The sequence below is a fragment of the Entelurus aequoreus genome, linkage group LG05 (genome assembly GCF_033978785.1).
Source record: "Entelurus aequoreus isolate RoL-2023_Sb linkage group LG05, RoL_Eaeq_v1.1, whole genome shotgun sequence".
In the NCBI taxonomy this organism is placed as follows: Eukaryota; Metazoa; Chordata; class Actinopteri; order Syngnathiformes; family Syngnathidae; genus Entelurus; species Entelurus aequoreus.
The window spans coordinates 30,821,105-30,834,368 of NC_084735.1; the positions used below are offsets into that span (position 1 = coordinate 30,821,105).

Sequence of the window (13,264 nt, forward strand, 5' to 3'; positions counted from 1 at the left end):
TACAATTCATACCTGGTGCAGACCGCCTTATTTATATGAGGATTTTGGCGTGTACTATGCGGCCAGGGCTTTCACCACGGAGACACTCACGTCATTTACTGCACTTTCATGTTATCATGTGGATTTTGCTGTTTTCAAACAAGCAGCAGACATGTTTTATGGGCATTTCAGAAACCAGCGGTCCTGACTCCTGCGGTGCATCTATAATGGAACCCACTTTTTTTTCCCAGTGCGCTCTTGGGAGTTGGTTGCGCCACTGACTGTTGAGTAAAATTGGCTCAGATCCGAGCCGAGGATCTCGTTGAGGTTTGTGCAGCCCTTTGAGGCATTTGTGATCAAGGGCTATATAAATCAACTTTGACTGATTGATTGATAAAATCATGATTTTATTGAGGTTTGGGGGACCCCCATAAAACCTCCTCAGCCCCAAGCCTCCCCTTAGGTTAAAGTGGCCCTGGTCGTTACTGAGCATGTGCAGGACATTAATTACAGTATATACTGCATCAACGCACCTGCGAGGCTGAAGAGGAGGCCTGGCTTTGCTGCTGGAGCTCCCAGAGTGACTTAGGAACCTGCACACACAAGCAAATAAAGTACATTAAAGTGTAATAACAACACGTGACATGCATTTACATGTAATATTCAGAAGCAAATACAATCTGTTCTTTTTTTGTATGGCACAATGTTATCTTTAATTGCAGCTATCCACGTGGCGAATGGCTCAAAAGAAAGCCTCTTTGTCTACCTGTGCGCCCGACCTGTCACTCTGCGACGATGGATGAGACTTTCAGCTCTGCAAATTAAGGAGCGTCGTCTAGAAGCGAAATGTGAGAGCAGGAGGAAGGGAAAGAGAAGATGAAGGCCAAACTGCTGCCAAGTGATATAAAGCTGATAAGAATTTGATTTGTTAGTGCTTAGCAGAGGTGGAAAAGGATCGGCGGGAAGTACGCTATACTGTACGCATGACGACGTGTCACGGAGAATGCACATGTCCTACCTGTTCTGCTGCTCCTGCTGCAGAAGTTGAACTGCAATCTTCCTCAGATCCAGCACCTCCTTCAGCTCGTCATCCTCCTCCTCAAGGAGCTGCTCCTTGTCTGAGCTATAAAATAACCACAAAGGATGCAAAGGAGAACAGTGTCTTAGTTTATTTAAATAGTATAATATTAATAATAAAGACTAAGCCTAAGTAAAACTTTATATAGCACTTATTTACCACCACCGTCTCTTGCCTCACCTTTGACTGTACCTGACTAATATAAGGGCCATTCTACCCAATCAATGCTATCACAAAATAAAATGTGTAAATGCATGATAAAACTACTGTATATCTTTTTTTAATCTAGTAAGTGCATATTTAATAAATACTATTAAAATAAATAAACACAACATAAATATAGGTAAAATTAATACAAGTAATTATTATTATACTATTTAAATTAACTAAGATGTATGTATGTATGTATTGTCTTGTATTTTTTTTTTTTTTTAATAACAACATTTTAAATGCCTAAATATAACTTTATATAGCACCTATTTACCACCACCGTCTTTTGCCTCACCTTTGCCTGTCCCTGACTAATATATAGGCCATTCTATACCCAATCAATGCTATCACAAAATAATATGTGTAAATACATGATAAAATTACTGTATATATTTTTTAAATCAAGTTAAGTGCATATTTAATAAATACCAATAGGATCAATAAATACAACATACATAAAGGTAAAAATAATACAAGTAATTGAAAACAAATAAAAAATACAAGACAATACATATTTGAAAAATACAATTTTAAAAATTTGCTTTCACACAAGCTTCCAATATAAAATATAATCTTTTAAAGGGGAACTGCACTTGTTTGGGCGTTTTGCTTATCATCCACAATCCCTATGTGAGACAAGAATACGCATGTATTTTTCTCTTTCTTTTAAATCGCAAAAAAAGGCTAAAAAGAGTTGGGTAACAATGCAGGGAATGGGAATTCGATTTATTCTGCCTAAGAAGCGCTTGAAAAAAGATCCCAAAACCTCTATTTTGTATACACACTGTAAGTATATATGTAATGTAGTAACAGGCACATTCATATTACCATGTAATATTTACATTATGTTGCTGATTTTTAAGGGGAAGTGCACTTTTTGGGGAATTTTGCCTATCATTCACAATCCTTATGTAAGACAAGAATACATATGCTTTTCTTTTTTTAATGCATTCTAAATAGTAAATACATAATATCATAAGCCTGCGTACAATAGAGCCTATTGTAGTCGCTGTATTCCACCTATCAAAACCTTTAAAAAAACATCCAAACACCTCCATTAAGGTTTTACAGTATATATATATGCTGTAGGTCAGAGGTGTCCAAATATTTTCCAGCAAGGGCCACATAGAGAAAAATTGAAGGATGCGAGGGCCACTTTTATAAATTTTGTATATGAAAAATACTCAAACCAAAACAATGTAGGTGAACATATGCTAACATTTTGAAAAACACTTCTACATCTTAGCTTTGTGTTATACATAACAAAGCAATAAAATCATTCATGATTATTTTAATAATGATTTCATTTGTATTTATGTTAACTGTGCTCTAAAGTAAGCTTGTATTTACTAATATTGCTATTAGACCGTCAACTGAAACGCTTTTGAGGGCTTTAGTACACTCAAAAACATATCATGTGTCACACATGGAAATCATCAAAGACCTCATACAGTAAGACGCTCAGGTTGTTGGCCATTTTGGTTTACAGCTCCCATTTTTGGGGGATTTGGTCCCGTTGAATTTTTCATTGTTTTTTTTGTTCTAATTTGACTGATTTAGTTTTTTGTTGTAATTTGGGGCCTGTTTAGTTTGTCTATACAACATGTCGCGGGCCAATAAAAATTGTGTTGTGGGCCGCAAATGGCCCCCGGCCCTACTGAAACACTCTTATAAACACTACTGAAATGCTCTTACATATACTACTGAAACACTCTTATAAACACTACTGAAACACTCTTATAAACACTACTGAAATACTCTTACATACACTACTGAAACACTCTTATAAACACTGCTGAAACACTCTTATAAACACTACTGAAATACTCTTACATACACTACTGAAATACTCTTACATACACTACTGAAACACTCTTACATACACTACTGAAACACTCTTATAAACACTACTGAAATACTCTTACATACACTACTGAAACACTCTTATAAACACTACTGAAACACTCTTATAAACACTACTGAAACACTCTTACATACACTACTGGAACACTCTTATAAACACTACTGAAATGTTTTTGTCTCACGCACATACACACACACACACCTGGAATTATTTTTCACTAGTATGTATAAACGGATTTCACCTGTGTGTGTGTGTGCTTTTTACACGTGTGTGTGTAAGGGACAACAATTTCAGTAGTATGTGTGCAAAGATTTCAGTTATGTGTATGAGCGCATCTTACCATTGTGTATACGAGCATTTTACCACTATGTGTAAGAGCATCTTACTAGTGTGTGTGTAATCCCCGCCCCTTTTCAGACAAGTTTATTTTTATTTTTTTTAAAGCCAAGTTGTGGACAAAATGTCTGCCGACAAGCAGCTTAACCGCGGCGGGAGCTCCACTTCATAATTTGAGGGCTTCAGCGGAGAATATCAGAACACTTTCAATGCAACAAGGGTCGGGCTTCCGCCATGGGTCTCCGCCGCAGGACGCGGCACCTGAGCGGCCACACAGCGGTGCCTTTCTCCTCCCGACAGCCAAGCAGCCTCGAGCACTCGTTCCATTGCGAGTTTGCACCGCACACATGCAACGTTTCAGTTCATGGACATCGGGGCAAAAGGAGGAAAAGGTAGTTAGACATTATTTATTTCTAAATGATTGTTGAATCACACGAAATGTAAGACAACATGGCATTGTAGTGAGCTACAATGGTAACATGTCGAAATGTGAGTCACGTCGTGTTACGTCAGTAGCTAATCATATACTAATGATAATGGATTGCATTTATTAAGCGCTTATCATCGACTAGATAAGGGGTCCCCAAACTACGGCCCGCGGGCCGGTTACGGCCCTCCAAAGTCCAACATCCGGCCCGCTGGGAAAAACAATTTTTTTGTATTATTATTTTCAATCTGTCTTTTCTAATATAATCCATTTTTTGGTGTTCCCTAGCCGCTCAGGCAAATCATATTGTCTACAAATGCATTTCCCTGTATGACTTATATTGTCTTAGCTGTTTTCATGTGATCTGATTGTTACATTCTTATTTCAGAGTCACCACACAGCTGCATGACCATTTCAACAAGGACGGAATAAACAACCTCTGGATTCATGGAACTTCTTTGCACACAAATATATTAATTGGAATATTCAATAATTGTCCCTTACACACACGTGTAAAAAGCACACACACACACAGGTGAAATCCGTTTATACATACTAGTGAAAAATAATTCCGTGTGTGTGTGTGTGTGTGTGTGTGTGTGTGTGTGTGTGTGTGTGTGTGTGTGTGTGTGTGTGTGTGTGTGTGTGTGTGTGTGTGTGTGTGTGTGTGTGTGTGTGTGCGTGAGACAAAAACATTTCAGTAGTGTTTATAAGAGTGTTCCAGTAGTGTATGTAAGAGTGTTCCAGTAGTGTTTATAAGAGTGTTTCAGTAGTGTTTATAAGAGTGTTTCAGTAGTGTTTATAAGAGTGTTTCAGTAGTGTATGTAAGAGTATTTCAGTAGTGTTTATTAGAGTGTTTCAGTAGTGTATGTAAGAGTGTTTCAGTAGTGTATGTAAGAGTGTTTCAGTAGTGTATGTAAAAGTATTTCAGTAGTGTTTATAAGAGTGTTTCAGTAGTGTTTATAAGAGTGTTTCAGTAGTGTATGTAAGAGTATTTCAGTAGTGTTTATAAGAGTGTTTCAGTAGTGTTTATACGAGTGTTTCAGTAGTATATGTAAGAGCATTTCAGTAGTGTTTATAAGAGTGTTTCAGTAGGGTGTGTGAGAGAAAAAGATTTCAGTTGTTTATGTGAGAGCATTTCAGTAGTATATGTAAGAGCATTTCAGTAGTGTTTATAAGAGTGTTTCAGTAGGGTGTGTGAGAGAAAAAGATTTCAGTTGTTTATGTGAGAGCATTTCAGTAGTGTATGTAAGAGCATTTCAGTAGTGTATGTAAGAGGTCATTCTGAATAATGTCCCTAACGGCCCCTCATAAGAAGCAGAGCTTATTTAATTCTACCCCATTTCCTTTACATAGCAGTTGCTAAAACTTTTGTTCACTTCCTGTTCTCAATTTATTCACAATATACTCCATAAATAATAACATTAAAAATAAACAAATAATTATTAGTGAAGTAAGTTATATTTCATGAGAGGTGAGATAAATAAGATTATCTAGAAAATGAATGGATGGATGAAATAAATTCAGAATGTTTATCATGGTTCTTCTTCTTTGTACTTTGTAAACACTTTAAGTTTGAAGAGTTTCTTGAAGTGGATTATATTTTAGTACATTGTTTGATTTATTTGCTTAATCCATTCCATAATTTAATTCCACATACTGATATACTGAAGGTCTTAAGTGTTGTACGTGCATACAAACGTTTAAAATTCAATTTTTTCTAACATTATATTTCTCCTCTTTTTGTTGAGAAGAATTGTTGTATATTCTTGGGTAGTAGATTGTAGTTTGCTTTGTGCATAATTCACTATGTCGTGGAATTTCAGTATTTTCAATTCAATGAATAAAGGGTTTGTATGTTCTCTATATCCAACATTATGTATTATTCTAACTGATCTTTTTTGTAACACCATTAATGAATGACGTGTACTTTTGTAGTTATTTCCCCATATTTCTGCACAATAACTCAGATATGGTAACACTAGCGAGCAGTAGAGAATATGGAGTGATTTTTGGTACAGAACATGTTTTGCTTTATTAATTATTGACGTGTTTCTTGCCACTTTATGTTGTATATTTTTCATATGAGATTTCCAGTTCACTTTATCATCAATTTATTAAAGTCATATTTATAATTACTTTTAATATTTATTTTGCTCATTTTAAGCATACGCGGTGCATTAATTTTAAAAAACGCATCACAACGTTTGATTTTGTTTTTAACAACATCACTGATTACTATTCACTGCAGACTTCATTAGAGCCAACAAACAAAATAAAACAGCACTTACTCTATAATGTCTGCTCTCAGTAGGATGCCGATTGATACAATCTTGTTAATGTCCCGTTTAGATAAAAAATTACTTATAATCCTCACCAAGAAAAGTGGGGTGTAACCATGCAAGTTTTCTTGTCGTTCTTGCCATTCTTGGATCTAAATTGGCTGTCAAAGTTGACCAACTTGTCAGAATACGTCCTCATTCTTCTACTATCCTTGTGAGAGACATGATTTATGATCTACAATAAACTTCCACCAGCAAGGAAGCAGTTTACCACTCGATCATGTCAACAAGGCACACAAGCGTGTGATCACAGCGCCACTAAAAATAGTTTGCCTGTGTTAGCGCTTATAATAACAATATCACTAATACTTGGTTAATATTCAAGTCACGAAATGTAAATGGAGTATTGTTGACGTTTTTTATTTATTGGGTTTTATGGGCAGAATAAAGGACCTCCAAATTGCTCCAATGTAAGCAGACTTTTATTTAGGTTTAGTTACAAGTTGGAATGCATTAAAAAAAAGACATCCGTCGTCATGTCTTTCATGATGATTGTGAACGGAAAAATTCCAAAAAAGTGCAATTCCCCTTAAGCATTACCGAAACTTCTTTCCTGGGCGCCATACTTGCCAACCTTGAGACCTCCGATTTCGGGAGGTGGGGGTGGGAGGCGTGGTCGGGCGGGGGCGTGGTTGGGAGTGGGGGGCGGTTGGGGGCGTGTTTAAGAGGGGAGGAGTATATTTACAGCTAGAATTCACCAAGTCAAGTATTTCATATATTTATATATATATATATATATATATATATATATATATATATATATATATATATATATATATATATATATATATATATATATATATATATATATATATATATATATATATATATATATATTTACATCCTGAAAATATGCAAACAAAACTGTGTTTAGATAATTGATACTTCAAACTTGCATAAATAAATCTTAAGGAATATAACATAACTTGGCTTCTGAGAGCTTCAAAATGTAATGAATAAAATGCTAAAGTTGTTGATAAACAAGCAATTATTTTAATAATTAAATATGGTCATTTTAAATGAATTATTATGATCATTTAAAATTAATTATTTCAAATATGTTTATTTTAATGTATAATTCTATGGCTGGATGTAATAAGGATTCAGAAAAAATACAAATAAAAATACAATTAATTTTGATGTTTTTTGCAAAATATAGTAAAAATGTATTTAGTTTTTTTTTTTTAAAATTAATAAATATATGTATTTTTAGGTAAGATAAACATAATAATACAATTTATCTCTAGTCTGGATGATTTAGTTCTTGTCACCCTGTTGTCCTCCCGTCTCTTCCCCAAGGATGGCTCCATGAGCTGGGTAAATGCCTGGAGATGCCCTATACGTCAACAACACGGTCGGCGGCCCGTCGGTGCGCAGCTCGTACATCGCCACCCTCTACTTCACCCTCAGCAGCCTGACCAGCGTCGGCTTTGGCAACGTGTGCGCCAACACGGACGCCGAGAAGATCTTCTCCATCTGCACCATGCTCATCGGCGGTATGCCGGACGCCTCGTATGGAATAACGTGATTGGGCAGGCACGCTGTTTATATTGTGGGAAAGCGGACGTGAAAAAAGGCTGTCCTCACTCAGGTCCGCATGGAGCTGGAAGCCACGCCCCCTCCAGCTCCGGCTGAAAATCGGGAGATTTTCGGCAGAATATTTGTCCCGGGAGGTTTTCGGGAGAGGCGCTGAATTTCGGGGGTCTCCCATAAAATTCGGGAGGGTTGGCGAGTATGCTGGGCGCGTTGAATTCACAGAGCTGCGTTCCATTTGTTGAGAGCCATATTGTTTCAGATTGGTAGTATGTGGATTTTTTAAGTTGGCCAACTTTCTGGCTTGGTGCCACAACCATCTACAATAAAGATGAGATGTATGATTTATAATCCAGGATTAATTTACACTAACTAAAAGGCAATATAGAAGAAGCAGAAGCAGCTCAAGTTCCTTCTTCTTCTTCTTTAGTTAATGGCGGGTTGTAACCAACATTATTAACAGCTCGAGCTAGCTAGTAGCGACTAGCTGGCTACAAACAATGTCGCTTTAGCTTGGTTATTATACAGGTGACGGCATGTAAATGGAACATTGTTAGCATTTTTTGAATGTTTTTCGAAGGCTTTACAGGCAGAATAGATCGTATACCCATTACCTGCATTTTTAGTCGCCTCGTACTGGCAGTTTTTGTTTTGTTTTGTTTTTTTCACAATTAACACACATAAAAAGGAAAGACATACGTATGCATTCTTGTCACGCATAGGGATTGTGCAACTCCCCTCCTCCTATTTTTAGTCCAGTTACTCCATTGAATCTTCTTAATTTTAGTAATTTTTGTATAAAAATGAATGTTGATATTTCTATTTGGCTGGAACGGATTATTTTGATTTGCATTATTTCTTAAGGGAAAATAGGCTTCGGTATTTGTACTATTAGCTTTCAATGGGGCTCTTTTGGAAACCAAACATAAAACAAATTAACAATATACTTGTCAAATAAAATACTGATCAAATTTTTTTTTTTAAATATATATATATATAAAAAAGCACAAAAATAATGGAAGATACAATTTCCTTTTGTCTGTCATATGTAACAAGTATACAACTATTTTGCAACACATTTTGGAAATACATGTATATATATATTTTTTCATTTAATGCCCTTACTGTACTATGTTCAAATTCCATAACAGTTTCTTACCCTGACTCCTCTTTCCAGCTCTCTTTGTCTTTGCTTGAATGAGATAAGTTAAGAACTTTTTCCAGTTCCTGAAACACACAATGGAAGCTCCTAAAATTACAGTGGACTTTCATGTTTGTCAGTAGTAGTAGTAGATGAAAATAATGTCATATTTTGCTTACCTTAATACACGACACATGACAGTTCTGCTGTCCGTCACACTCTGACAGAGCAGGATCCTCATCGGGGTTGGGTTCTATAAAGTCATACAGATCCTGATCTGATAGAGGGAGGAAGCAGCCGCGATGACCACATTAACCATCACATGTATTTTTTTTTTATAAGGCACTTCAGTCAATAATCCCCCTGTCGCTGTTATTGCGTTCAAAGTGGGGGTAATCGGATACTTATTGTTGGTAACCTTTGCAAGAGTCCATTTTGGAAAGGAGTGAGAGGGCGTCGGCGCGGGCTGTTTCAGACACCTGAGAATGGAGGCTGACGGTGTCGTCATCTGAAGGCTACAAGGGGAGATGATATGTGAGCTAGTAGGTAAATACTGTATGAATGTCACCTTGAAATTATTCATTTGTATCACAATTGTGTCATATTGTGTTCATATATACAATGCATCCGATAGGATTGACAGCGCTTCACTTTTTCCACATTTTGTTATGTTACAGCCTTATTCCAAAATGCAATAAATACATTTTTGTCCTCAAAGTACAGTACCCCGTAATGACAATGTCAAAATGTTTGTTTTAATTTTGAAAATGTATCCAAAAAAAACAACAGCTAAGAGATCACATGTACATAAGTGTTCACAGCATTTTCTCAATACTTTGTTGATGCACCTTTGGCAGCAACTACAGCCTCAAGGCTTTTTGAATACGGTGTCACAAGCTTGGCACACCTATCTTTGGGCAGTTTCGCCCATTCCTTTTTGCAGCATCTCTCAAGCTCCATCAGGTTGGATGGGAAGCGTTGGTTTTCATCCAGGATGTCTCTGTACATTGCTGCATTCATCGTTCTCTCTATCCTGTCTAGTCTCCCAGTTTCTGCCACAAACATCCCCACAGCATGATGCTGCCACCACCATGCTTCACTGTAGGGATGGTATTGGCCTGGTGATGAGCGGTGCCTGGCATTCACGCCGAAGAGTTAAATCTTTGTCTCATCAGATCAGAGAATTTTGTTTCTCAAAAAATGATTTGAGAGTCTTTATTTATTTATTTTTTACTAAAAATCGGCTTCCGTCTGGCCACAGTACCATACAGGCCTGATTGGTGGTATGCTGCAGAGATGGTTGTCCTTCTGGGAGGTTCTCCACTCTCCACAGAGGAATGCTGTAGCTCTGACAGAGTGACTATCGGATTATTGGTCACCTCCCTGACTAGACTAAGATGAATGCAGCAATATACAGAGACATCCTGGATGAAAACCAACGCTTCCCATCCAACCTGATGGAGCTTGAGAGGTGCTGCAAAGAGGAATGGGCGAAACTGACAAAAATAGGTGTGCCAAGCTTGTGGCATCGTATTCAAAAAGACTTGAGGCTGTAATTGCTGCCAAAGCTGCATCAACAAAGTATTCAGCAAAGGCTGTGAATATTTATGTACATATGTTTTCTTAGTTTATTTTTAATAAATTTGCAAATATAAAATTATGCATTATGGTGTATTGTGTGTAGAATTTTGAGGACAAAAATTATCTTATTCAATTTTGGAATAAGGCTGTAACATAACAAAATATGGAAAAAGTGAAGCGCTGTAAATGCTGACCGGATGCACTGTATCTTTTATGTACAGTCACTGGGCTGTACAATCTAATGAAATTCAACACAATAGCTTATTTCACTTACAAAGAGAATAATGTGACTACAACTATAAGAGAGAAGTGTTAATTATTGTGGTTGTAGATTCATATTGAGGGCTGTTTTTATAGCTATTTGCCTTATGGACCATTCCACCGAATCAGTGCTATCTGCTTGTTGTAAGTGTAATTTTGTATTTTTTTTAACTCTAAATCTGATAATATACATATTGGACCTATTCAAAATGTGTATTGTTGTATCTCAGGCAACTTTATTTTATATCTCTACAAGGTTCATATGCCAAAAATTTTTAGTAACAGTAAATGATAAATGGGTTATACTTGTATAGCGCTTTTCTACCTTCAAGGTACTCAAAGCGCTTTGACAGTATTTCCACATTCACCCATTCACATACTGATGGCAGGAGCTGCCATGCAAGGCGCTAACCAGCAGCCATCAGGAGCAAGGGTGAAGTGTCTTGCCCAAGGACACAACGGACGTGACTAGGATGGTAGAAGGTGGGGATTGAACCCCAGTAACCAGCAACCCTCCGATTGCTGGCACCGCCACTCTACCAACTTCGCCACGCCGTCCCTGTAGTGTGTTGTTAGCATAAAAATGGCAAATACATAAAGTATAGTCACATGGAATTTATGTTAATAGCATGTTGACACTAAACACATTAGAGTAAATAAAAAACAGTGTTGGAGCCTATCTATATTATTTATTTATTAATTGTTTTGACAATGAAATCAAATAATGCCAATAATGATGTTGATGAATTATTGGATGTTTTAGATGAATTGTGATTGACTGATTGTTTTCAGCTGCTCACGCTCCTCCTGGTGAGCCACTTCCTCCTCCTATAATTAAGAAGACAGGATAGCTGGCTGCCCTTTTTGTCTGTCTATCATGTTGAAGGAGTGAGGAATGAAACTGTTTATTTACCGCTAAACAAGTTATTTTGATTATGTTGAAATCAACCACGGAGAATATGTTTTGTTTGTGAAAAAAAAATTATGATCATTTGGAATCTTGACATATCTCCGCGAGTGCTTATTAAGGAATTTACTGAGTCATAAACCTCCTCCTCAGGACTACTCTGCTATCTTTATTTTTATTTTTTCGAACTTTTTTGGAACGCAAGAGTAGCCGTAACAAAAAGTGTTTTGAAAACAAACAAATAACATAGAAAAATGTGTTTCAACAAGTAACACAAATATGTGAAAAAATATTTCAAGGATTTAAATTATTATAGTTAATGGGAAAGCAACATTTTAGGGGGCGGGGACAGGCAAAAAACACTAGGGGGTTTCCATCCATCCATCCATCCATTTTCTACCGCTTGTCCCTTTTGGGGTCGCACCAATTTGTTTAAATTAATCTTCTTCAAATATGCAATCAGATCAATGTGCAGGACACTTTGATGATATAATATATCTATATCACAATTAATTTTATTACATTTTATTTCCTGCCACGGGTGGAACAGCCCTTACATACTGTAGCTACTTGAGATACAATGCAGTGCAGTTTTATACCATTAAAAACTACAATCTTAACAATACCTACTGTACAGTATATAACAGTGTCAGTCAAAACTGAGAAATGTTATACAGTAGGGATGTGCCGTATGTGGTCGCCATTGCCGATTCATGCCTTTACATTTTATTTTCACAAACACAATCCCTTCTGGCTGACACTGTATTTATTTTTAGTACCCCGGCTGACCAGCGGCTAGCAGCTAATTAAATGTCTTCATACACCGTGTGGAGCCACTCTACTAAGTTAATAATAATCACCTCCATTATGGCAAACATACTGCATGTCTTTGTATCTTACATTTCATTTTCACTGGAGAACGAGGCTAAACATGTTAGACACTGTGAGCTAGCCAGGAGCAGGCAAGATATCTTTAAACAACACCAAGAAATAGGTGCTTAATAAAGTTACGGAAGTTTAGATGGAACCACGTTGCAGCAGAAAGTAAGCAGCTATTAACAGGAAATTAACAAGTCGATTGATAAGAGTATAGAGAGATGATAATACAACATCAACTGGTACGTAAGAGGAGGGCAGATCGATCCATAAATTGGTGGTGTCGATACCAGTATCAGTAAATGATCGATTTTAGAGTCAGTGGTTAGTCAATAGTTTTCCATCCATCCCTCCATTTTCTACCGCTTGTCCCTTTTGGGGTCGCGGGGGGTGCTGGAACCTATCTCAGCTGCATTCGGGCGGAAGGCGGGGTACACCCTGGACAAGTCGCCACCTCATCACAGGACCAACACAGATAGACGGACAACATTCACTCTCACATTCACACACTAGGGCCTATTTAGTGTTGCCAATCAACCTATCCCCAGGTGCATGTCTTTGGAGGTGGGGGGAAGCCGGAGTACCCGGAGGGAACCCACGCAGTCACAGGGAGAACATGCAAACTCCACACAGAAAGATCCTGAGCCTGGGATTGAACTCAGGACCTTCGTATTGTGAGGCACATGCACTAACCCCTGTTCCACCATGCTGCCCAGTCAATAGTTTTAT

General features: G+C 37.3%; 1 protein-coding gene across 3 annotated transcripts in view; it reads right to left on the reverse strand.

Annotated features, from left to right (window-relative positions):
- The window catches only part of lrch2 (leucine-rich repeats and calponin homology (CH) domain containing 2), a 54,760-nt gene that overhangs the window by 14,171 nt on the left and 27,325 nt on the right, over positions 1-13,264 (reverse strand). The window contains exons 8-13 of one of the 3 annotated variants that reach the window (XM_062047728.1): positions 9,329-9,425; positions 9,090-9,187; positions 8,929-8,996; positions 998-1,102; positions 746-814; positions 513-572 (exon numbers count right to left, since the gene is read on the reverse strand). In XM_062047728.1, coding sequence (XP_061903712.1) covers positions 513-572; positions 746-814; positions 998-1,102; positions 8,929-8,996; positions 9,090-9,187; positions 9,329-9,425 — 497 coding nt within the window. The remainder of the gene's footprint in view (positions 1-512; positions 573-745; positions 815-997; positions 1,103-8,928; positions 8,997-9,089; positions 9,188-9,328; positions 9,426-13,264) is intronic. The other 2 variants (XM_062047729.1, XM_062047730.1) reach the window with 2 other exon arrangements.